The sequence below is a fragment of the Fusarium falciforme genome, chromosome 4, assembly GCF_026873545.1.
Source record: "Fusarium falciforme chromosome 4, complete sequence".
Classification (NCBI taxonomy): domain Eukaryota; kingdom Fungi; phylum Ascomycota; class Sordariomycetes; order Hypocreales; family Nectriaceae; genus Fusarium; species Fusarium falciforme.
This window is the reverse complement of record NC_070547.1, coordinates 4,820,552-4,844,543: the sequence shown is the minus strand read 5'-3', so window position 1 is coordinate 4,844,543 and position 23,992 is coordinate 4,820,552. Positions and strand designations below refer to the sequence as shown.

The following is a 23,992-nucleotide window of genomic DNA, read 5'->3' as shown; positions in this document are numbered from 1 at the left end:
GAAGATATGGTTTCCAAGATATTAGGGTAGTGCCCGTAGCGCATTGCAGCCAACTCCAGCGCTTTCGCATGACTTTCGACGGTAATGTCAATGTCGTCGTCTTACCCTATCCTCGAGAACCGCTGTGTGATGATCTACCCCAGGTTACCTAGTCAAACATGCAGCCTCGTCGGGAAAGTCGTCAGAGGATGCTGTTATAAGCCATTATATAGCCCAACACCGTTGAGTTGCTCAGGAGCCTCCCCCGCTTCTTCGAGCCCTTTGACGAGGAGTAGGCCAACACCTTTTCAGCTGATTTGGTTAGACCCTGGGGCTGAGATGCTGCGTATCTGCAGCCTCGTTTATTAATATGCACCGTAATCCCCGCACCATCTCATCTCTGTTTCTTCCAAACTTGATCTCCATATTTGTCTTCGGAGGTGGTCTAAACCCGTCATAATATAAAGTCCCCTAAGCCTCCCGCATCTCATGCGGCACAAGCCTACCATGGCTCAACCAGCGTCGGACACAGAACAACAGTACGGTGATGCGCCGGAAGTTGTGCCGGGTTCGGGTCCAGAGGTCGCCTACGATCGGGCGGGCATGTACTTGATCCAGCCTGACCGGGAGAATTATCCTGAGCTACACCCTTCATCAGCAAAGTCGAAATCTGGGGCGCACATCGCAGAGCAGAAGATACTCAGTCGTGGGCCCTGGTGGAAACGGAGGAGGGCATGGATTATCTTGGCTGGCTCCCTGCTCGCAGTTATTGGGCTTGTCGTCGGGCTTGTCGTAGGCTTGAAGAACGCATCACAGTAAGTCTTGTACCAAGCCTCTCACCGTTGTATCGTGTTTAGTTACCGACCGATTACAGCAATACCCCAGAAACCACAGATGATGTCGACGTTGACCCAGCCTCGCTATGCAATGGCGCCGTCTGCCCCCAAGTCATTGCCACAGCAGCCTTCAGAGATGAGCTGCATATTTTCATTAGCTCCTCTAACGGCAATATACAGCACCGTTCAGGTAACGGCTCCTCTTTCGATTATAGCTCCTGGGAAGACTTGTTCAAGACCGGCACGCTGACCCAGCCTGTCGCCATGGCCTGGAAGCCCGACGGCAAGGACCGCCTCGACGTCTTTGCGCTCAGCTCCCAAGATCGCACTATTTACGGCCTCCACCTCCAAGATGGCAACTGGTCTGGCTGGGAGGAGATTGCCTCGGGTGCGGACAGTCAGCCTATCCTGTGCAAGATAGCCGATAACCGCATCGACATGTGGACGACGGATTTGGAGAGTCACAACATCACCCAGAACGACTGGATCATCGAGAAGAATAGCTTCTGGAGCACATCGGACGGCAATGGCAAATTCAGGACCAGTGACACCGGCCCAGCAAGGTCCGCCCCGGGTATCGTCTGCCGCGATTACAACATCACCCAGGACATTGCTTGGTACGACCGCGACAGCGGCTCCCTCTGGTATCGCTTTTACACAGACGACGACGGATGGTTCAAGTCAAGGGACATTGGTGGTCATTTCATCGGCGACCCGGCGTTGGTCTCCTTTGTCAACTACCCACAGCGGCTAGATTTCTTTGGTGTGGGGGAGGACCATCAAGTGCATCACTTCAGTCGCACGGGCGACGAGGACTCGAAGCTGGAGGCGCTGGGCGGCAATGTGACGAGTACGCTCGCGGTGGTGTCACCGTCCAAGGGTGTGATGGACGCCGTGGCCCTGGGCAGGGATGGGCGGATCAAACACATACATTATAATGGGAGCGCGTGGGCGGATGAGTGGGAGGATCTCGGCGTGAGCGCGTCAGCTGCGCCACAGGTAGTGATTTTCAACGGGTGGGTGGTTTTAATTGCGCTGGGGAAGCATGAAGTCCGGTATGCATCGTGGAAGTCGGGGGGTGAGAGTTCCTGGGCGGACTTGGTCAAATTCAAGTCTCTACCAGGTGTTACTCCATCGCTGGATTTTTTTCAAGAGGAATTATAGCGGGGTATAAGTATTTTCTAAATTAATAATGTTATTTAAGCCCTATTCTACTTGGCAGTATGGTAAGCTATCTACAGCATAAGAGTGTAGATTGGGGCTTAATCACAGGTTGCATAACAGCCTCAGCAGGGCACTTACGAAATGAGTGGTCCGGTTGCACTGCAAATATAGGGCGGAGAGAGGGTTGGTTCCATTCATGGAATCTCAAGATGGACCATACCATGGATCGCTGGGCAGCTATACTCGAGATGGATACAACTGTGGCAGAGCAAATCGAGAGGGCTAAGAGAAATTCGATCAAGGGATCACAAATTCACCAACTGGGATCAATTGCTACTCGATATGTAGTGAGTTGCATAGCATTGTAGATTACCTCTCATGGGCCAATGGGTAATGTTGTAGTTGCTTCCCTAGCTATGAACCAATTCCCTCCATCAACCCATCTAACCACCTGAAACAGCCGAGGCACAGACTGAGCGACACGCACAAGGGCAGGCCGCCATATCTGGGGAGGCTCCTGTGGGCGAGATGTTAGGCGTACCAGACCCCGAGGCCGATTTGGAGGATGAGCTGGCGGAGGATAGTCTCGAAGGCGAGGCGGGTGAGGATGAGATATTTTTTCTCGAATCAGACGATGCATAGAGGGTACCCTAAAAAAATCCTCAACTTAGTATGCTCCTCTCGTTAATATGGTGGTTGTTTGGCACGTCGTTGAAGCACTTGGGCCTATGTGAGTATTTAGCTTTATATAGACTCTGCCGATAACAGCTACCCTTTTGCAAGACACACAAGAGAGTAGGTACATTTATTAATCACATCAAATCCAGGGGCTTTCGGTGTTAAGTTTAACCGCTGCATGCCTTGGCAAGGGCCTCTCAGCCTCGTCTTTCTGAGGCCCATGTGCCCAGCCCAACATTGCAACACCCAGGCCATGACTGCCTGATTCTACCTGACAACGAGATTCCTCGTTAGTTTGCTTCTCGCCTGGCTTTGTCGTTGAATGATGCCTGTCTTCCGACCCTCTCGCCGCGACGAATTCGAGGTCGCAATCATTTGCGCGTTACGAATCGAATACGACGCCGTATCCTACGCCATCGACGAGTTCTGGGACGAGGATGGCGATCCGTATGGGCGAGCTCCTGATGATCCGAATACCTACACAACCGGCCGCATCGGCAACTTCAATGTCGTCCTTGCTCTATTATCGCGAATGGGCAAGATCAACGCCGCAAGCGCTGCAGCTTCCATGGCCATGAGCTACAGTGGCCTACGGATGGCCCTTCTTGTCGGAGTCTGTGGCGGTGCGCCTCGCAATAGGGATGACGAAATCTTGCTGGGGGACGTTGTCATAAGTAGCAGCGTCATCGAGTATGACTTCGGTAGGCAGTATCCGGACAACGTCGTACGGAAAGCTACTCTCCAAGATAGCCATGGCCGGCCAAACAAGGAGATCCGCAACTTGCTGGCAACACTTGAGACCGACCGAGGGCTCAGCCTTCTTGAAAAACGCACTATATCTTTCCTCCAAAAGATTCAGGTTAAAGTCTCCAAGACAAAGCATCGGGGAAAGTATGGTTACCCGGGAAAGTCAGAAGATACGCTGTTTGAGGCAGCCCACCGCCACAAATACCATGTCTTGCCGAGCTGCGCTTGCGTCTCCTGTTTTAGTGACGCCGACCCCGTTTGTGAGGAGGCAATCAACTCGCCGTGTGCGAAACTTGGATGTAGTAACGGGCCTATTGTTACTAGGGAACGACTACGGGCCAAGCAACGGGCAGAACAGGAGAGTGAAGCTACCGCCCAGCATCCCACCGTGCACATCGGGCTTGTCGTATCGGGGGACAAGGTGATCAAGTCTGCAGCAGAACGGGACAGGCTTTCCAAAGAAGAAGGCGTGATTGCGTTCGAGATGGAGGGCGCTGGCGTATGGGACCAGCTCCCATGCATCATAGTCAAGGGGGTTTGCGACTACGCTGATAGTCACAAAAACGAAAGGTGGCAACCGTTTGCCGCTGCAACGGCAGCCTCCGCGGCCAAGGCTCTGCTATCGCTCTGCATCAAGACCGATAGGCCAGGAGATGCCTTCAGAGAGGTCATCGGGCTCTTCTACCGCGTAGCTGCTTCGCAAGATGAAGGGCGTGATACGAATATTCTCGCCATCAAACTCGACATCGAGAAGTACATTCTACTTCAATGGGCCGAAACAGTCAATCTTCTTCGAGAGAACTTCGACCCGCGCCTGAAAGACCCTGACGCCCAAGACTCCGTCACAACAGTGCTGGCCCGCATTCGTGACCTTCTTGCAGATACCTCACAGATGGAACAAGTGTATGGGATCAGCCGCCGTGGCGGGCTCTCAACGCCAACTGATACTCGGGATCACATCCCAACCATGTGTGGTCCATCTTTGGACAGGCTGGGCCTTGTATCTGGCAATCCTGGGGCCAGCTCGAGCTCGCGGAACCGGCCCACGCGTGCAAGGGGAGAGCCAAGCGCCGTAGAAGATCCTTTAGAAGCTGCGAAGAAGGAGAAACCTCGCTGGATAATCCAGGACAATGAGAAATTCGGAAAATTTGTTGCGGAACTGGCGCGCTGCATCACGATGCTCAGAGACGCCGTCCTGCCTACCTCGAAATCCAACGCTAGCAAGGATCTAGAGGTGATCCGCGACCTCGGCCATCTGATAGTACTTATGCAAGCAGCAACAAATCATTTGACGACCATCGCTGAGCCTACATGAGAGATCATCAACCGCAGGTGCACTGAGCGTATACTTTCAACACTCTGGTTCAGAATGATCGATGATCGAAGGGAGGCCATCCCCGATGCGCACCAGGAGACATTTCAGTGGGCTCTGAAGCCTCCGCCCTGCGAACACCCTTGGGATGACCTATCTCACTGGCTCCGGGCTGGTACCGGTATCTATTGGATATCAGGAAAGGCTGGAAGCGGCAAGTCAACGCTCATGAAGTACATTTACTCCTCGGCCATGACGAAAACTCTCCTGTCGGAATGGGCTGGTGGTAGCCCATGCGCAATGGCCGACTTCTTCTTCTGGTGCGGTGGGACCACAGAGCAGAAAACCCAGTGTGGTCTTGTGCGAGCGCTTCTGTACAAAATCCTATCCTCTCACCCAAACCTCATTCCTGACGCTCTGCCGACCATGTGGAAGGAGGCATATGATGGCGGGGACAAGATAGCCTGTCCATCCCCCGCCGAGGCGGAAAGGGCGTTCAGAGTCATTTCAACCTCTTCTGATATCGGACGATTCTGCTTATTCATCGACGGCCTGGATGAGCATCTCGGAAACTACCAGGACAGCATCTCGTTGATCAGCCGTCTCGCCGCCGGTCAGAACGTCAAGGTCATAGTTTCCAGCAGGCCGATTCCGGATTGCGTCGCAGCTTTCAGGGGACTACCATACCTTAACCTTCCAGACTTGACACGGCAGGACATACAGACATATGTACAAGAGGTCATTGGCCAAAATCCAGATATGAAGAGTTTGTCTGAAGAAGACCCATGCGGATCAGAGCAGATCATATCAGACCTCGTTGAGAAGTCTTCAGGCGTTTTCCTATGGGTTATTCTAGCATGTAGGTCGCTGATTTCAGGGCTCGCGCGCTACGATGATGCAGCGAAACTTCAGAGTCGAGTGAATGGTCTGCCGCCAGAATTGGCGGACCTGTTCCAACACATGTGGGCCAAGGTCGAACCCCACTACGAAAACCAAGCCTCAAGGCTCTTGCGGCTATGTTACGCAGAACAAGGGGCACGGGAGTGGACCGAAGTTGGTGGCAACTATCCTTGGCCTCGCGTTAGTTGCCGACTATGACCTCAAGCCACCTCCTATTGAAGTTTGGTCAGAAGAGAAAAAGGTCAGCTTGTGTAAACGTCTCGAAGGCCTGCTGAGAAGCCATTGCGGGGGCCTTCTCGAGATTGTCAAACGACGCACCACTGACTTTAAGCCGAAGTTCTGCTTCTGTGGCCCCGAACATGACGACTGGGTCAACATGGAGGTGGGCTTTATGCATCGCACTGTGTTCGAGTTCCTCAGAGACGAGAGGGTGTGGAAACTCCACTGTCTCAGATGAAAGCAGGCAGCGAATTCGACGCAGCCACGGACCTGTCGCTCATTAGACTACACCTTGCCATGCAGAGCCTACACAAGCAACCTCCGTGTGATGCTCAGACTCTCTCATGCCTCCGAGACGGCGTTCGCTGGGGCTCGAAGGCGGACCGCGATGCCGCCGGGGCAGCGGCCAGGCCACGTGTGTCGTTTGATGTGGAGACTTGGATCAAGGTGTCATTTGGGGAGCCGGAGCTGATAGAGGGGAGCCAATCTGTTCTACAGAGTTTCCGGGAACTGAAGACGGACCTTGTGGTAGGAGCTCGGCGAAAGAGAGCTGATTCAGATGAGTTGGGAGTTCGAGGGCCGGAGACGAAGCGAGTCTGCCCCTGCTAAGTATAGATCATTCACTCGTTGTACTCACCCTGACATCCTGGCTGCTATTGAAGCAGTATGTCAACTATTGAGACCGAGGGTCGTGTTTACGCCATCCGCACACCAGGGACGGGCTCTTGGTAGTCATTATTAAGTTAGATGAAGGCTACTCAGTGCAAGAAGACGCAATCGTCTGGCTCAGTTAACCCATCAAAGGCTAGGCTTCAACTATATTAAAGAATACATTGGTAAGAAGACACAATGGACTGATGGCCCCAGAGACAATGTCTCATATAATACATAGTTTAGCAAGCTAATTAAGCATCGATCTGAGTCTCATATAGGGAATTGAGCTGTGTGTATTGGACTGCGAAAAAAGCAGTCTCTATAATCAAGCTGGGGATGCAAAAAGGGCTAATAGGTTAGTTGCATTACTGAAACACTATTTAACCACTACATCCCTATAATCCTAGCTTCTTATACCGTTAAGGGATGATAAAGATAGCTAATTATCGAGAACTTACGGAGTAAACCACAATTTGTTTATTGACCACCGTATTGCAGTATCGTGCCACTTTCTTACGGATCTAAACATTACAGGAGGTAGCTAATTTGAGAGGAGTTGGCCGCTCACGTCAGCACGATGGGTTGACCAACAAGCATGCCAAAACTTCCCAAGCACGTTTTAATTCCTTCCCTCTAAAATTCGCAGCCAAACTCGTGGTCGACATGCCTGCTCTCAGACAAACTCTCGGCTTCTCCCGAGGCAGGTCGCTGGCCCTCTTCATTGTCTTCGGCGGGGCCATGTCGCTCTTCTCCATACTACAACTCCCATTCATCGACATCGACAATGTCTTTTGCGGCAAGGATCCATGGGCAACACCGGGGGAATGCTATTGGTTTGGAAGACCAGGAATCAACAAGGTTGCAATGAGGTTGCATCTTGCCACGTTCCTGCCGGCCGGTGCTTTGGTCGGTTGGCAGTTTGTACCGGCGAGTCGGCGACCGCGCTTGGCCAAGTACCACCGTATCAATGGATACGTGATACTTGGACTATCGGCTTTGGGTACTGTTGGTGCTCTCATTATTGAGAGGCGTGCCATGGGCGGGCCTTTCTCAGCGCGAATCGGGACCTGGATCATAGGCGTATCGTTCATTACTGCCATGGTGATGGGCGTTGTCAGCATCAAGAAGCGGCAATTCGAACAACATAGGGCCTGGATGCTCAGGGGGTGGTTCTACGTCAGTGCTTTCTTTGCCTTCCGTTGTAAACCGACACATAGACTAACATGCTGCAGGCGGGCGCAATAATAAGCATGAGAATCGTCCTCATCGCGGTTGCAATCATCGTTGGCCAGCATGGATGGCTGTATCGACCTCTTCAGTGCGCCGTGATTGAGTACTTGGGCGAGTTCAACCCAGATGGAGCGAAGCCGCTATACGCGAATTGCTCCTCGTATCTAGCAGGGGAAGACCCAGGGCAAGAGGTTCTTGTAAGAACAAACTGGGACTTCAATGATCTCCCAGGAATGGCCGTCTCGTTGCGATACGGGTATCTGTTTGGAGGCTGGACCGCTTTCACACTACACGCTGTGGGGATCGAGATCTATGTTAGTGAGGCCAATCTCTACTTGTGGACCTCCCAATTTGCTAACGGATATCCAGTTACGACGAACAGCTCCCAGTCAGAAACTTAAAAGCAAATGACGAGTAAGAGTTAAAAAGCAGATAGAGGTTCAATAATTAGCTAGGCCATTACATGTCTCATCTTGTGTTCCCACTGATCAGGAGCAAGGTCTTAACAGAGCCCTTCGTGGCCCTACTATAGTTCATCCACATCAACACTCCGGCAGATGTCAAACCATTCATGGATCATTACATCGACTCTTCCAACGAATAGCAAAAAGTAAAGACAAAAACATACAACACCGGGCATTCGCCGGTCGTCACCGACCCGACTACTACTCCAGCGGTCGCCAGTTTGACTAAGGGAGAGCGGACGGGATCCCGTATTCTCTAGCGCCTATGGTCGTATGTAGCAGGTTTGGTCCTGGGAGGATCTATGTTGTCGAATCTCGTCGGCCAGATCTCGAGTTTACAACCGAAAGTCGGTCGAGATTGCTGGAACCTGGCCGGCCTGGAATACTAGCAACGCTTGGTCCTTGACAGTGGATGAACTAGGAGATTAGCAGGACTAGACGTAGGGCATATGTCTCCCAACTATGATATAAAAACGGGAATACACCAACAGCAAGAAAGAGCATCGTCAATTGCAGGAACCATGATACCCCACGCCGGGAATCCGGGGTCGCGGGGAAGTGACAAGGGTCATGGGAGCTAATGGCCGTAACAAGAAGGTATGGCCAGGGTTACAGTATCGAGCTTATTGCCGCTGACTCCGTCACGAGCAGCCGAGGTGAAGAAGCCAGAGAGGGGGCTGTAAACTAAATCTTCAATCTCGAAAGACAGCTAATCCCGGGCCATTCTCATCTCTAAACAATCTTGTCTCCCATTGTAAACTCAATCTCATCATGACAACACCTCCAACAACAAACCCCATCCCCTCGTGGATCCAACACCCGTACCCCCACGTCCAAGACAGCATCATAAGCTTCCCCCGCAAAAACATCCTCCAAGTCACCCTCAACCGCCCAGAACACCGTAATTGTCTCCCCATAGAGGCCACCATCGAACTCGGCGCCCTGTGGAAATGGTACGACGCCGAGCCGGAGCTGCGATGCGCAGTCCTTACAGGTGCTGGCGACAAGGCGTTTTGTTCGGGGATGGACTTGAAGGAGAGGCTTGGTATGGTCAAGTCGAAGGATGTCTCGCTTGAGTTTCCTTCGGGCGGGTTTGCTGGGATGACGAATCGGACAGGCAGGAAGCCTATTATTGTCGCCTGCAACGGCCATGCGCATGGTAAGACCTGTGTCAATCAGTCAAGAAGGAAAGCTAACAGCTCAGGTGGTGGCTTTGAGATCGTCTTGAATGCCGATGTCATCTTTGCCTCTCCCAACGCAACATTTAGGCTGCCAGAAGTCCTCAGGGGTGTCTCTGCTCTGGCTGGAGCTTTACCCCGAGCAATGCTTCTCTTTGGCAACCACCGGTGCATGGATCTCATCCTCACCGGTCGAGTGCTGGGCGTCGAGGAAGCAGTTCAATGGGGCCTTGTCAAGGAGATTGTGCCTCAAGACAAGCTGCTGGAGAGGACCTTGGACTATGCAAGTGAGATTGCCAGCCACAGTCCTGACAGCGTCATTATTTCGAGGCTGGCTGCGAGGGAGGTGTGGGAGACGGGTGTGAGTCGGGCAACCATGAGAGGCCAAGAGCTCTGGGGCGAGGCAATGCTGCGAAGCAAGAATGCGACGGAGGGTTTGGCTGCTTATAAAGAGAAGAGAGACCCAAAGTGGTTTCCTTCACATATTTAGACTTGAGCTGGGCAGTCTAGACGTGCCTCAATCAACATGATTGCAGTCAACGGCAGTCTAATAGAGGACCCAGGCTTCACGGAGTCCAAACACAATTAATGTTGGACGAGAAGTTCATCTAATCATGATACCACAACTTTAGACCTGTAACTACAGCTTGCTCCCCTCGTGAGCGATCCGCGCATAACCGTTCGACAAAGCCACACGTCCATCCCCCTTCACAATAGTCTCAAACAAGACATCATCCGCCCCATCACTAGACCCAACAATCCACATCCTCGTCTCAAGCTCATCTCCAGGATACACAGCGCTCTTGAACCTAGCGCCAAACTTCTTGAACCTAGTAGGATCAGAGCCACCAAGCTCCCTCAGCACTTGCACAGCGGTAATGTTCCACGTCCCCAAGCCGTGGAGAATGGTTCCCTTGAAGCCAGCGCGCTTACCAAAGGCTTCGTCGGCGTGGAGGGGGTTGTAGTCGCCGCATAGGCGATAGAGAAGTGCGACCTCGGGTGTTGTCTGGAAGGTGGAAACAGCATCGGGTGCGCGATTGGGGATCTTTGGGGTTGGTTTGGAGGGACCACGAGGACCTCCGTAGCCGCCTTGGCCCATTCCAAATGCCATCGAGGTCATCTTGACGTAGACAGTGCCAGTCTTGGTATCTACGAGCTGCTGTTCAGCGTCGAGGATCATGGCCCCGCCTGCAAATAGTTAGCTCATGAATGAAACGTACGGAACACCAATCACTAAAGGACTTACCCTTATCGTAAACACCAATGACCTTATTCCGAACCTCCAAATCAAGTCCATCAGAGCTAACAGGCAAAGGCTTGAGAATCTCAATGCCCCTCTCCCCATCCACCGACTTCTGAGCATCAAATGGCGGGACTCCAGGCACGTTTGTTGAACTCATACTGGCGATGAAGTCGATGACATCTTGAGAAGTCTGCTTGAAAGCGAGATTGATGGGGAAAGTGGGAAAAGCAGCAAACTTGGGGTGGAGCTCAAACAAGAAGTGTCGCTCAGCTTGTTTGACGCCAATGGCATTGGCCTGGAACTTGGTCAGCGGTCTTTTTATGAGTTGATGAGATTAAATTAACTTACAAATAGTAGCACATCGCGACGGTTGTAAGAGCACTTCATCGGAGGATACTCAAAGCCAGCAGCCTTGCTAAAGTCGACATTGTCGTATCGCCCCGAGGCGTTCTTTACAGGTCTGTCGCTCGTACTCATCTTGTGAAAATGCAAATTGCTGTGATGGATAATTGATACAATTGAGTCTCTTGAGAATAGGGAGATATAATAGACACACACTTGATGAGATGCCCCCACACGCTGCGATGTGGCTATAAATGGTGGTTTACCCCGCGATCCAAGATCTGGGGTGCCGAGGCGCCTTACCGAGCCGAGGCTCGCCTTGGGGGATTAAACTCAACAACCCTGTCTACATTTTATTAATCCATATTGAGGGGCTGTACGGGGTTACCGATGATCCCGTAGCCGAGCCAGTTACGCACAGCTTCGAGATGAACCGAGACTGTAGAGTGCCCCCAGCCAGGCCGGGTCCATTGGGGGAGCCCTTCACGGCCGACAGACTGACTACCTACCCGTGTGACGGGGGGTTGAGAGCAGATTGGTACTACATCATAAAGCTAGCAAGTTAAAGATAGCATAATGTTAAGAAATAATAACTGCTAAGTATATAAGTCTATTGCAATAATGATATAGCTCTATTAAGAGCCCATCATAATGTTCTAATTCTGTGATAATATTATGTTAATTTCTTATCCTAGCGCCAGGATGTTACTCCAATAGCGTGAAGCAAGTCATGTATCACACTGTCCTGCCCCCCTTACCCGGGTAGGTAATTGTACCGCCGCAGTCTGCAGGTGCTCCTAGACAAGACATTGAAGAGATAAGATCAGCGAAACAATATGCACAATGATCATAGAGGAGTAACATTAACTAGGGCAGCCAAAGAAGAAAGCTGTCGTCTGCATTGCCGTAGGGGCAATTTGCTCGTCATGGAGCAACAACGACATCAAATAAACCAGTCATAACCTTTATCCACAGATAAGGGCTATGCATGGAATCTAATATAGAACTAGGTACAATTATAGAGTTCTAACCAGGCCTTCAGTTAGCTTCTCAAACAATTGTGATCGTCTCTTCTGAGAGGACCGGTATATGCACCTAGCGAAAATCCCACTCAGTTCAGGACTCGCCATTGCAAGTACGAATTCATATATTACAAATTGTATAATGCTCCAGTTTTGCAATCTCCCATTCGTGTCCAGGACTCACCGGCAGGCGGTCTTCACCTCTGAATCCACATCCCTCCATTCCCGTAAACTTGATCCCTCATGGCCCCAGCCTCAGACCTAACCCCAACCCAATGCGTCGGGATCCGATCCATCTGATGCTGAACCCTACTCGTCGCCTCATTCAACCTATCACCAAAACTCCTCTCGCTCCTCAACGCCCGGATACTCGACGCCGCAATCTCGGGTCCCCACGTCTCTCTTGCGAGACTCGCCATGGTCGTCATGACATCTCGTCCGTGCTCTTCGACTATTTCCCCGTCTTGTTGGCCTGGAATCCATGGGTGCAGGAAGCCCATTAGCATCACCTTGACTCTGATTTCGAAAAAGGTGATGTCTTCAAAGTCATGGATGAAGTGGACTGAGACCTTGTTCCGCTGCACGACTCCAGGAGGCCCGTTCCTTAGAGGGGCTATCGTCACAATAGCCGCGTACCAGTCGTCATCGATATCTTCCATGCCTTTGTTGGGCGGCACAAGACGTGCCCACGCCGCGAACACGCCTCCCATACGCATCTTGACCTCATCAGGCACCTCGGTGAGATTCGCCGTCGGTATCCCAAGTTCCCTAGTCGACAGTCCAGTACCGCGAACCACCTTGCCCGCAAGCTTGAACGGAAAGGGCGCTTCAGGGCCCTCATCGCTGCCAATGATGGACAAAGGACCGGTAAGTGCCGCGCCTCCAACCATGGGATCGTATCGCCCAGCTTTCCCATTCCTCCAACTCTCATTAACAGCGTTGCCAATGCCAGAAGTGTGATATGCAGCATGTGCGGCCTTTTTGATGGCTGCATTGGGCGCAAATCTCTTGGACCCAGCCTCGACGACCGCTCCCGCGACGCCCGTGTACTTCTTGGCTACCTGCTGTCCGATGGTACTCGCGACCTTGATACCCATCTCCAACGGCATCGTGCTCAAACTTGAGCCTCGGACAACGCTAGCATCGGTGGATGTGCTGGCTATTCTGAAGACCGGGCTCCCGCAGAGAACCTTCTTCCCACCCTCCCCAGCGCAGAGAACCAGTCGAAAATATCCATCCGTGGCGGCTGCAGGTATTCGAATGACATGAGTCTCCCTGGGAATGTGCTTCTTCAAGCGACCCGAAGCCTTCTTGACGAACCGCTTAAAGTCCCTCTGAATACCTCGCTCCTCAGCTTCAGCCAGGTCCTCAACACCAGCCTTGGAGGCAGGCGTAACATCGATCCAGCTCCCGTTGGTGCCCACCAGAGCCTTGAGGGTCATGCCCATGTTTCCAGAGAACCCCTTTTGCTGCAGCCACACCGTCCTGCCTTGAGGAAGCGGCTCATCCGAGAGGATAGTGATGGGCACTGATGTCGCAGGCCCGCGATACCATACAAGGGCGTGAGAGTGTCGAATGATGGTAAAGTGTTTGGTAGATTCAGCTGGGTGGCTAATAAGTCCTCCAGCAAAATACTGCGCCTCTCCAAGAGCAGCCTTCCATTTCGACTGATCCTTCGGTTTCGAGTCTGTGGTAATTGTCGAAAGTGCAGAAGAGCTCTTGATCCTCCTAATCTCGTTGGTGGGACGAGGACCCAAAGACGACGCAGGCCTGGGAAGCTCATCAACCACGAAATCAACGGGTAAATTGCCCCTGGGATCTGCGAGGCCAGACTGCTGAGGAGCGTGAGCCCCCGTGAGGTTGGTAGCCGACCGAACGGGCCGTAGAGGCCGCGGCGGAGGTCCCGGAGGAGCTAAGCTTCCGGTGTCGTAAGCACTGTACGGAGGGGGCGCCGGCGCCGGTTTCCGGCGGATTGACGGGTCGGACCAGTTGTCCATATCCGTAGCTGATGGAAAATAAAATGTCACAGATGATTCGCGCCCATTTTGACGCTGAAGAATGACATCAAACGCAGGGAGGCCGCCTGGGCGAGCGGAAGGATCTCCCAACAGAATCAGACGCGTTGTGGCGAGAAATTGCACAGTGCTATTTCAGGGGTTGGAGAAAGATGGCACAGTACGTATACGGGTACACGTATCGCTGCCTATTGGGATCGATGACTTTAGTTGACGCCGCATCCTTGAGGGTTGATTGCATTTCTCGTATTTCTTCTAAGCTTTGATAGATTTCATGGAATTCCTTTTGTTCCACGTCTCTACAGGCATCGCATGTCTACAACCAAGACCGCCTACCAAGCCTAGCTACCTCATATCATCTCCCTTCAGTTCGAGACCAGAGTCTCTATCTCATCAACCTCCTTTGGCGTAATCGTCAAGTTCTCGTATCCATCCTTGGTAATAAGAATGTTGTCCTCAATACTGCCCACCGTAGTTAGCAACTGTAACCGTGCAGTCAATAGCGTGACGGTATGGCCAAGACTCACCGGACTCCACCGACATCCCAGTACTTATCAAGCACGGCCGAATCGATAAACTTGCTGTGCGCAGGATCCTCCAGATACGGGGCGATGATGAAGTTGCAGAAGTAAATCTGGAAGCGTTAGCTAAGTGAGCTTCAAGGCATGTCCTCTTCAACTTACTCCGGGCTCAACGGTAATCACACTGCCGCTGGGAAGGTTGCCTCGCACGCGCAGGTATCGGAAGAGCTTGTCCTTATCCTCGTAATTGGCGTTACCGCCGGTGTCATGAGTATCCATGCCGAGATAATGGCCCAGACCATGAGGCAGGAAGGCAGCGCTGGTACGGGCCTTGAGGATCTCATCCTTGTCGCCCTTCAGAACACCGATGGAAAGGAGACCATCAATGGCAATCTTGTGGGCAAGCAGGTGCACGTCATCCCACAAAACACCCTCCTTGAGCACTGCTATGCAATCATTCTGCATCTTGAGAACAATCTCGTAGATCTCACGAGACTCCTTGGAAAACTTGCCCGACAGGGGAAAGGTTCGGGTCTTGGCAATGTCAGATCTGTATCCACACAAGCATGCACAGGTTCACTCACGATATCAGCAGCATAGTTGTTCCACTCAGCACCAGCGTCCATCAACAAGTTCAGCTTTCCCTCGAGGGGTGCCTCGTTAGTCACATAGTGCAGAGTCGCGGCAGCCCTTCCACTAGCTGCAATGGGATGATAGGCCATCTCCTTGGCTCCATTAGCCACACATCTCTCCAAGAAAGCAGCCTCAAACTCTCTCTCGTTGACGGCCGTCTTGGCCTTTTCCAGAACAGCTCGGTGGGCAATGTCCGACACGTGGTTGGCCTTGCGGATCATGGCAACCTCAAACTCGTCCTTGACAACACGAGAAACCTCAATGGCGTCCTTCAGAGCATCAAAGTTCTTCTTCTCAAACTCGAGGAATGTGACGTGGTCCGAGACCTGGTTCGCGATCGCGTAGGCTGTCGATTGGGGGTTGGCTCGCCCGAGGTGCGCCAGAGTAGCGTTCAGCTCAGAGGTGAGCTTGACCTCGTCGACATCATATTTTTGGAGGGCCTCGTCGATGCTGAGCGGAAGACCAGACCAGATTACGCTATCGGGATCGATGGGAGGAATAAAGAGGATCGACTTGGAGGATTGGATATCGTAGATGTAGTAGCAGTCGGGGAGGTTGCAACCAGTCAGGTAATAGAAGAATCGGCGCTGACTATTGACTTGTAAGAGAGCGCACTTCGAGTGTATATCATAGCGAATCGACTCACCGGAAGGGTTCGGGCTCGTCGTTGTCCTCGAGGAGCTTGGTCATGCGAGACTCAAGGTAGAGGATTCCGTTCGCATCGGGGATTTTTTCGCGGATGAGGTCGACCACGCGCTTGGCGTGCGACTTGCTCGGGTATTTGGCCTTGAGCACGGCCTCGAAATCTTCGGCGACCATGTTGGAGGATTGCCCAGGACGTAGTGGTGAAGCAGTCGAGATTGCTCTGAAGCTTGTGAAGCGGGGTTGTTGCGATAGCGAAGCTCGCGAAACACCGAGATATCCGGAAAAAGATAACTTGGCAGAAGTCGAGTACGCAACAGGCCTCTCTCGTGTTACTCTCAAACTCAACGTCGAGATTGACCTGACTTGATAAAGAAAAGAAACACGACGAAAAAGATGCGATGCGGAGAGCAACCCCGCCATGGACTCGTTCCTGATGACAGCAGCCATGAACCAAACAGGAAGCTCCCCAGCACTATTGACCACCGGCTAGTGGTCGCATCCACTAAACAGCTGCCCGTTACAGGTGTGCTTCCAAAGTTCCAGGGTCCTTTTTACAGGGCTCCACTGCGGCTGTCTACGGCTTCCGTAGGCGGTCCTTTTGTGTTCAGTCGAGTTGAAGGATTGGATGGTGCGAGTTTTGGAGGCGGCTACGTCATTGGTTCGAGTCGGGAGAATGATAACCCGGCAAATGAAGCCATCCCCACTGCTTCAATCAACAAATACCAATCTCCATCTGAAGCGATTCAGAACTTCAGGGCGCCGTTGTTTTCAGCTTCAGCTCGGACCCGATAGATTTGTTTCCAGAAAAGCATGATCCAGCCTTATTCTGAGTTCAGACCCCTTTCAAAACGCTCAGACAGCAAAAGGCAGATAACCGAGGGGGTTGCCAAACTCTCGCTTTGACCTCAACGCCTCAACCGATCTCGATGTGGTTGCAAATTTCAGGAACAGGGTCATTTTCAGGTACAAGTAAAATTTCGGGTATATTACTAAATTTGTCCGGGAAGAATTCAAAGTCTTAAATCATCCAGCTCAGATACTGAGCTCATTCAGAGAGAAAGTCGAGAATAGCGTCGTAGGTCTGTCCACATGTGTACTCGAGGTTCATGCCGTGGCCAGTACCAGGAATGACAGTCGTGTTCAACCGCGAAGCTTGAGGAAAGTACTTCTTAGACGTGTCAAGAAGCGAAGCGAGCTCCGAGTCAACGCCACCAGTAGCCATGCAGTTTCCGCCACAGAAAGGAACGTCGCGATCTAATTAACCACCACATCGTCAGTGTCATGTCATGTCAGTGCGCATCAGGAACAGGGTGGTGTCTTACCGCCAGTAACCACAAACACGGGACCAGTGTACGAGTTCTCCTCCAGCATGGGTCCGGCAAGGGTCAGCAGCTCGCCAGGCGTAGTCGGCTGAGCAGTCTTGTACGCCAGCTTGAGCATTTGAGGGTCGAAATTGCCCTCGGCGAAAAAGTTCATGTGAACGCTAACGGTCGAGGCCGTGGCGACGTAGCCGGCGGGATAGTTGAAGGCATTCGGCGACTCTTTGACGGGGATGAAGTTGTTGCTGACAGCAAAAAGAGATAGGTAGGTGGCTGTCTGGGCAAAGCCAGTAAGGACAATGGCGTCGGTGAGCTCAGGAGCCGAGTTGGCGAGAGCGAGAGAAATGACAGAGCCAAAAGAGTGACCAATGTGAACAGCCTTGGAGTACTTGGCGTTGATACCGGGAAGCAGTCCATTTCTAGCCTTTCGAGTAAGCTCCTTGAGGGCAGCAATCTCGAGAAAGACCTGGATCTCATCGATGGGGTCGCCCTTGGAAGAAGCGCCAATGCCAAGTCGATCCCAGGTCAGAGTCGAGTACTTGTGCTGATCGACCGCCTTGGCAACGTAACTGTAGTTGTACGCGTTGTAGGACATGTCCCAGTAGCTTCGATCGAATCCGATGCCGTGGGTCATGATCTGGATCTCATCGCCAGGGCCGTTGTCAGGCTGGCAGTAGGTGGCAGCAAGCTTGTAGTAGCCGGTAATGACAGTAGTCTAGGTACACTAGTTAGCAACTATTGACAATATGTCAGACATCAAAGACTCACGCCCTTGGTAATCCCTTCAACAAAGTTATCTCCCTGCCGAGACAAGTTGAGAATAAAGTCGGTAACATCCACCTTGGTCAACGGCTTGTCCAAGTCAAAGACGGCATTCTCAGCCTTCAACGACACAGGAACCGTGATGTTGGTGCACTTGCGCGCCGAAGCGGCAGCAAAGAGAGCAAAGAAAGCGAGAGACTTGAACATGATGAGCTACTAAGGCTGCGTAGAATGTAAATCGGTAAGGACTGGGCGTGGAAAGGTGATGTTCAACGGTCAAGCCGCTGGGAAGATGGTGAGACTTATACCCGTTCTTGAAGGCAAGCGTCTCGATCTAACGAGTGAACATTTGATTGGCATTCTTGGCTCCCGGAGGTCTCGGCTCCGCAAAGACTCGAGCTAATGCTTCAGGTCGGAGACAAGAGACGAGGCGTTGCGTTGCGTTGCGTTTCCTCTCCCCTCCTCGGTTATAGAGACAAGAGAACTCTCGGGCATCATCAAAGCGTTCGGCGCTTGACGTCGGGGAGATGATAGCACAACTTTGCACCAACATCACACGGCATCATCTCCAGAAGCAGCAAAGCTCGCGAGGCAAACAAAAAGCGGGCGAACTTTTGTACCCCCATAGAATCCAACAAGGTCCTCTAGGAAGATCGAAACAAATCTACCGATGGCTATGCAGCCAACCGAAGAAAAGAAAAAACGACCCCAGTAGGCGGGTTGATGATTGCGATCTTCACCCCCCAGCAGAGGAGACATCCACACGGCCAGCACATCAATGTCTCTTCCTGAAAGTTCTAGACCAGGGGCATTTCCTAATGAGAGATAAAAAGGTTTCCTGCTAGGACTTGGAGGGTGCATCATCTCCACTCGGTCAGAAGGCCTCGGGCGCGCCGCCATGACAGCAAAGGATGGTCTACTTACCCCTTGCTGCTGTTTGCTGCAGAGACCAACTCGAGATCATATATGCCGGCACGGCTGGATCTGTGTTGTGTTTGCTGCAAGCCAAGCAGGGTGTCTTTGCCGCTCGCGAAAGCATCTGATTTGAGGTTGAGGACCCATCCTGCAGGTAGCGCTCCACGAGAACCAGTGTTAGCTCAGACGAGGTGCATGGAGATAACACAGCGTCGAGGAGGAGAAAAGAACCTCTAGACACTTGTCCAGCGAACATTCACATGAGCTCGGCCTCAGCTTGCCTCATCTGAACCAAATATCGTGATGTCATTGTCGGGAGACCTTTCAATCGTGAAACTGCCACAGAGAAAACTTTGGAGGAGAACGGACTCGTCCTTATATCACGCCCGTTGTGCCCGAGCATCAAATGTCTCTGACCTCCCAAACGCCTCCCTTGCATCGGGTACGGTGTGATTCCGAGAAGCCTAAGACAGAAAGCCACACACCGTTCCGAAAAGTTTTTTGCTTATTACCTTGCCGTTCTGCAGCCAGCCGAAGTTGGTCTGAGACATCTTGCTTACTTGCAGGGTCCAAGTCACAAATCGTCTGGATCAGGCGGCAGAGGCGCGCGGACGAACCAGGGACCTCCACATCAGATCTAGTGATGGCATCGTGTGCTACGTGATATCAGACAGCCAGTAAACGAGATCAGATCTGTTGCGGCCTAATCTCGCTTGACAATAATTCAGCTCATCGCTAAAGGAAGTGATCGACGCTCAGGGCTTCATTACCAACAAGACGTTCTAAGTATCAAACAACTCTATTATCACAAACATGTCTCTCAAAGCTCATCCTTCGCATCCAGCTCATACTGCAACTGCGTCGCAGCCCCAGTACCAGAAAACGCCCCCATAGCCATAGCCTGCAGCACACTCTTCAGCACGGTCGCAGCATCGCCAGCCGCGAAGCACCCCTTGACGCTGGTCTCGTAGAAGGGCGGTTCCACCTTGATCTCGCCCGAGGGCTGCATCTCGAGGCTGAGCTGCTCCGCAAAGGGCGAAGTCTGGACCACGTTGGGGTGGCTAGCGACGAAGCCCTCGACCTTGGAGGAGCCGTCTTCAAAGGTGATTTTGACGGCGGGGCCGTTGTCGACGAGCTGGAAGCTCTTGATGATTCGGTTGTCGTATTTGATCTTGCTACTGTGTAGTTTGGTGCGTACGCCCTCCAAGAGAGATTCGTTGCCGTTGGAGTAGACGGTCACGGACTTGGCGAGGCGTTTGGCCATGGGAGCAACATGAGAGACCATCTCTGGAACAGTGAACATGCCGCCAGCGAATACGCCAACAGACTCAGCCCCTCGTTCCTCAAAGCCATGGCAGTAGAGGCAGTGGAAGCTTAATCATGTCAGCTGTGACCCATCACCGAGACTCAAGACCACTTACATGCCACGTCCCCAGCAATCAGCGTAGCCTTCAGGCTGATCCTTAAGAACATCCTTGACACCCGTACCCAGACCCAGCCTCTTACCTTGGTACACAGTACCTTTGCTATCGACAGCTTCAAAGATACCAGAGTCCAGCTTCTTCACCGTCTCGACGGTCGCTGACTTGAACTCGATAGAGCTATACCGCTTCTCCAAATCTTCCCGAGCCTTGGCCCTAAAGGCAGCAGGGTCAGCATGATCGAAGCCGATGACGTTGTGCATGTGCTTTGTTGGTGCGTTCCGGTAGACTCCCGAGTCAAGTACCAGAGCCGTGTATAGTTGCCGGGCGAGAGCTGTCGCCATGGAGAGGCCGGCGGGGCCGCCGCCAATGATGAGAACGTCGTAGAGTTTGGTCGCCATTGGTTCTGTTACTTAAAGACTGTAGTAATTGTTCGCTTAATCTGGTGCTGGTGATTGTCTTATTGTGACTTTCATCTACGAGCGGCCGGTGATTCTTTATACACATCCCGGAGAGAATTGAAAGGCTCCGGTCGGAGACTTCGGTCTTCGGCCCCACTCGACCCCGGATTCAAAAAGGTGCCGGCGATTTTGTTCCGCCAGCGGAACCGGAGTAGGCCAAGTCCAAAGGGCATGAGGCTGCGTCTTTATTTGCGAATTCCCATGGCCGAGTGCCTGAATTCAAATTTGTCAGGGTATTACAAGCACAATCACCCATGAATATTGGTCATCACTAACCCCGATGTACCTCTTGAAAGGCTTCAGGCACGCCTCGGCATTGTTGATCAGGACGTTGCTTGTTGAGTTGGCCGAGACCGACGCAATTCCAGCTTGGGCGATATACCGCGACATGACGTTGCGACAGAATCAAGTTTGAACTTGATCAGAGGACCACCTTAGGCCGGCTGCGAATATTACGGTTATCCCTTAAGCTGGCAAGGACCTCCAGTCCGTACCTCGCCCCAGTGTTATTGGATTAACTAAAGTATGTGGTAAGAATGATCTCACCTGTTAGAACACTATATTGTGAGTACTTACTCCCGAGGCAAGACTTAGCGATGATTAAAGTATCTCTCAAAAGAATAAATATAATTGGCATGAACCCCTCAGAGTGACCTGGTTAGAGGTCCTTGCCAGCTTAAGAGATAGGAGGCTCAAAGATCAGCCAACCCTTTCCATTACGAAGTATGGAAATAGAGTCATATCCTGTAACAGTGAGGTCCTGCCCTTGCTGCTAAGCACTCAAATATTTTAAGCGTAAAAGAGCCAATAGATTAACGAATAGACGCCAGTGAAAAAGTTCCCAAGGATGGATATCATCTTGGATCTTGTCCGACCTACGGCCCCATCTGTCTAGGGTTGATGAATTGTCCAGCGTCCATTCCGACCAGCATCTCAGCGGCAGAGCCAAGCGCAGAGAAAAGTGATAAATAGCTACAAAGTACAGATCATTCCCAACCATCCCGAAAAGGACTGATAATGCGCCCGAGGGGATATCAATTCCTGTTAGTAGCGATTACATCTCTTGTCACATCACGTAAAGCATCGAGGGTAAGTCCAAGTTCGACCAAATAGTTTAATTCTCTCAGGTCAAATAAGAAAAAAAGTCCCGCGTCCGGGAAATATCTATACATGAAAAAGCAACAACGCTCTTTACAAGACTATGCAAGCAAAGCAGGTTCGTCAATGGACGCTACCCATGTACAAAGTAGACCACAAGCTCCCGCCAAACCCGCGATGCTCGAGCAGCTTTTTCGCCGCGAGCACCAGGCAGGCAGCGGAAGCTGTGTTATCCATTTCCATCCACCATCAACCCCATCGTAACTCAAACACATCTGAGAAGGCTAGGTTTTGTGAGGACCAGTCCGCGGTGAGGCTCTCCCACCGTTACGCTGCTGCAGAATTCCCACGGAACACGGGGGGTTTCTGAGGCGGACCTGCTACGAGTCGTCACCCAGCACGACCCAGACATCCGAGGACGGGGTGGCTGCACTGTCTCGGACCTCCCGCTCAGAGGGGAGGTCGTCGAGCTCGCTGTCTGAAAAACAATCATAGTCTGAGAGGGGGTCGGACACGAGGTCCGGGGGCTGCGAGGTGTCGACGTCAAACGACGGCTGTGAACCGTCGAGCTCGTAGATCACCCGCAGGGGAGCAAAGGAGTGGGTCGAGGGCCCGTTTCCTTGAGGGATGGAGCCGTCGTCGGACGGCGTGGGAGAGAGGAACTGGGCGATGCTGTCATCGCCGCCGAGGTCTGTGAAGGAGAGGTCCAGGTGAAGGGGGTCGTTGAAGCTGAAGCTGTGCGACTTCTTGTTCTTTCGTGACCGCTTTGCAGGACGGATGGTATACACTGGCTCCTCGTGCTGGATACTGTTGAGGTCAAACACCTCTTCGGGCTGCTTCTCTTCATCGTAGAGAAGACCGATACGGTATAGCTCGGCAATCTCGGCATCGTCATTCACAGGCTGGGTACGTCGCAGACGGACGTTGCCCTTTGCTGTAGAGGCATCGCGAAAGGCCTCCTCGCGCTCGAGGGTGGGCTTTCGCACGAGGCGATATCGGTCGCTGGGCAGGGGGACCTTGCTACGAGCAAGATCCCGGCCCTCAGCCTCATCGGAGCAGCATGCGGTTTGGGTGCGGCCCCGGGGAATGCCGCGATTCCGGGGATGACGGACTCGATAATCTAACCGGAGCTGCTCGGGTCCAGTGAACACGAGCTCGTTGCGCAGAACTCTTTCTAGCTGAGGACGACGGGCGCCGCGATTTATCTGATCCTCGCCGCAGCGATGGCAGTGTTCGGTACCGCAGGTAGCTGTCGTGCAGTGGAAGCCGGTATCGCGGCATACAGTGGTGCTGGTGCTCTGGGCCTGGCGCTTTGCGCTTGCGCGGATAAAGTGGTTTCGGGAAGAATAACCACGAGACTTTGATGGAGCATCAGGAGTGATGGGAAAGTGTTTATACTGCGAGATGGCAGAGGGAAGATCCCCAGCGCTGTTGAGAAGGGTCTCCATGATGGGCGAAGCTATCGGTATAAGACGTGAAACTTGTATGTGGGACTCGGTGGGTATAGATGATGTGTATGCGTTGTAAAAGGGCGTCAACGATGGCGCAACAGGGATGAAAGATGCAATATCTTGCGTGCTCTTGCACATCTAATGTACTAGAGCAGGAATATGGTCGAGGCCTCTGGAACACTCTGGGCGAGAAGGGGGACTGGTATTATATCATCCGGGGGCGTGTTGGTGCGAGGCCAACGCGATTGGACGCCGAGGAAGAGTCATCTGGGCTGTCGATGGCGTACAGGCGACTGTACCCCGGAAAATCAAGCCCCCTTCAGCCTGGGGCCAAGGCATCCCTTTGTCTTCTGAGTCACGGTGCCTTGATCCGGGCGTCCTCTGTAACATGGGTGGCGCAGCCAACTCCCCCCAGCTTACCTTTAGTGAGACGGGCACGCTGCTTGGTGATAGGCGATAAACCCCAGGAAAACAGTCCCCGATAGCGTTATCAGCGAGGCACAGAGCAAGGCGCATGATGTGCCTCTTTGGTTGGGTGTGTGTGCCAGGCAACGTCCTTGTGACTGTTTGCGTCTCTGGACGTGATTGGCCAGTGAGCATGGGGGTTTGACTTTGGGGCTCACGCGCCGTCATGACGATAAGCAAAAGAGAGGGTGTCGTCATTTTCGGCAATGTACCTCTTCATACACTTTACTGTGGGAGGTACATGCTCGCAAGGCAGCCAGCCTTCTCATCTCCGGTTCTCGTCTCGGTTCGCCTTGGAAGAGTCATCGCCGGGTGACC

At 52.5% G+C, this 23,992-nt stretch overlaps 10 protein-coding genes across 10 annotated transcripts; 4 read left to right on the top strand and 6 right to left on the bottom strand.

Annotated features, from left to right (window-relative positions):
• Positions 1-486: 486 nt before the first annotated feature.
• NCS54_00620000 (Hypothetical protein) lies at positions 487-2,621 on the top strand (the record flags this gene model as incomplete). The annotated part of the gene is made up of 3 exons (XM_053151673.1): positions 487-794; positions 854-1,893; positions 2,440-2,621. The coding sequence occupies 3 exons, from the start codon at positions 487-489 to the stop codon at positions 2,619-2,621; spliced, it is 1,530 nt and encodes a 509-aa protein (XP_053007648.1).
• Positions 2,622-2,979: 358 nt separating this feature from the next.
• Positions 2,980-6,073, top strand: NCS54_00619900 (Hypothetical protein; the record flags this gene model as incomplete). Its single annotated transcript, XM_053151672.1, has 3 exons — positions 2,980-4,307; positions 4,773-5,575; positions 5,721-6,073. The coding sequence occupies 3 exons, from the start codon at positions 2,980-2,982 to the stop codon at positions 6,071-6,073; spliced, it is 2,484 nt and encodes an 827-aa protein (XP_053007647.1).
• A 1,079-nt stretch (positions 6,074-7,152) lies between these two features.
• Positions 7,153-8,120, top strand: NCS54_00619800 (Hypothetical protein; the record flags this gene model as incomplete). The annotated part of the gene is made up of 2 exons (XM_053151671.1): positions 7,153-7,665; positions 7,722-8,120. 2 exons carry the CDS (start codon positions 7,153-7,155, stop codon positions 8,118-8,120), a joined length of 912 nt encoding a protein of 303 aa, XP_053007646.1.
• Positions 8,121-8,954: 834 nt separating this feature from the next.
• On the top strand, positions 8,955-9,851 carry NCS54_00619700 (Hypothetical protein; the record flags this gene model as incomplete). Its single annotated transcript, XM_053151670.1, has 2 exons — positions 8,955-9,342; positions 9,388-9,851. The coding sequence occupies 2 exons, from the start codon at positions 8,955-8,957 to the stop codon at positions 9,849-9,851; spliced, it is 852 nt and encodes a 283-aa protein (XP_053007645.1).
• A 150-nt stretch (positions 9,852-10,001) lies between these two features.
• NCS54_00619600 (MaoC-like domain-containing protein) lies at positions 10,002-11,135 on the bottom strand (the record flags this gene model as incomplete). Its single annotated transcript, XM_053151669.1, has 3 exons — positions 10,953-11,135; positions 10,608-10,899; positions 10,002-10,549 (listed from the first exon to the last, which is right to left on the bottom strand). The coding sequence occupies exons 1-3, from the start codon at positions 11,079-11,081 to the stop codon at positions 10,002-10,004; spliced, it is 969 nt and encodes a 322-aa protein (XP_053007644.1). The 5' UTR covers positions 11,082-11,135.
• A 1,030-nt stretch (positions 11,136-12,165) lies between these two features.
• On the bottom strand, positions 12,166-14,224 carry NCS54_00619500 (Riboflavin kinase; the record flags this gene model as incomplete). Its single annotated transcript, XM_053151668.1, has 2 exons — positions 12,166-14,113; positions 14,160-14,224. The coding sequence occupies 2 exons, from the start codon at positions 14,222-14,224 to the stop codon at positions 12,166-12,168; spliced, it is 2,013 nt and encodes a 670-aa protein (XP_053007643.1).
• Positions 14,225-14,348: 124 nt separating this feature from the next.
• Positions 14,349-16,229, bottom strand: NCS54_00619400 (Putative Xaa-Pro aminopeptidase; the record flags this gene model as incomplete). The annotated part of the gene is made up of 5 exons (XM_053151667.1): positions 14,349-14,445; positions 14,511-14,617; positions 14,667-15,038; positions 15,089-15,728; positions 15,784-16,229. 5 exons carry the CDS (start codon positions 16,227-16,229, stop codon positions 14,349-14,351), a joined length of 1,662 nt encoding a protein of 553 aa, XP_053007642.1.
• Positions 16,230-16,827: 598 nt separating this feature from the next.
• Positions 16,828-18,070, bottom strand: NCS54_00619300 (AB hydrolase-1 domain-containing protein; the record flags this gene model as incomplete). The annotated part of the gene is made up of 3 exons (XM_053151666.1): positions 16,828-17,036; positions 17,105-17,816; positions 17,870-18,070. 3 exons carry the CDS (start codon positions 18,068-18,070, stop codon positions 16,828-16,830), a joined length of 1,122 nt encoding a protein of 373 aa, XP_053007641.1.
• Positions 18,071-19,598: 1,528 nt separating this feature from the next.
• Positions 19,599-20,600, bottom strand: NCS54_00619200 (Pyr-redox-2 domain-containing protein; the record flags this gene model as incomplete). The annotated part of the gene is made up of 2 exons (XM_053151665.1): positions 19,599-20,151; positions 20,200-20,600. The coding sequence occupies 2 exons, from the start codon at positions 20,598-20,600 to the stop codon at positions 19,599-19,601; spliced, it is 954 nt and encodes a 317-aa protein (XP_053007640.1).
• A 1,538-nt stretch (positions 20,601-22,138) lies between these two features.
• Positions 22,139-23,347, bottom strand: NCS54_00619100 (Hypothetical protein; the record flags this gene model as incomplete). The annotated part of the gene is made up of 1 exon (XM_053151664.1): positions 22,139-23,347. One exon carries the CDS (start codon positions 23,345-23,347, stop codon positions 22,139-22,141), a length of 1,209 nt encoding a protein of 402 aa, XP_053007639.1.
• Between the last annotated feature and the right edge of the window lie 645 nt (positions 23,348-23,992).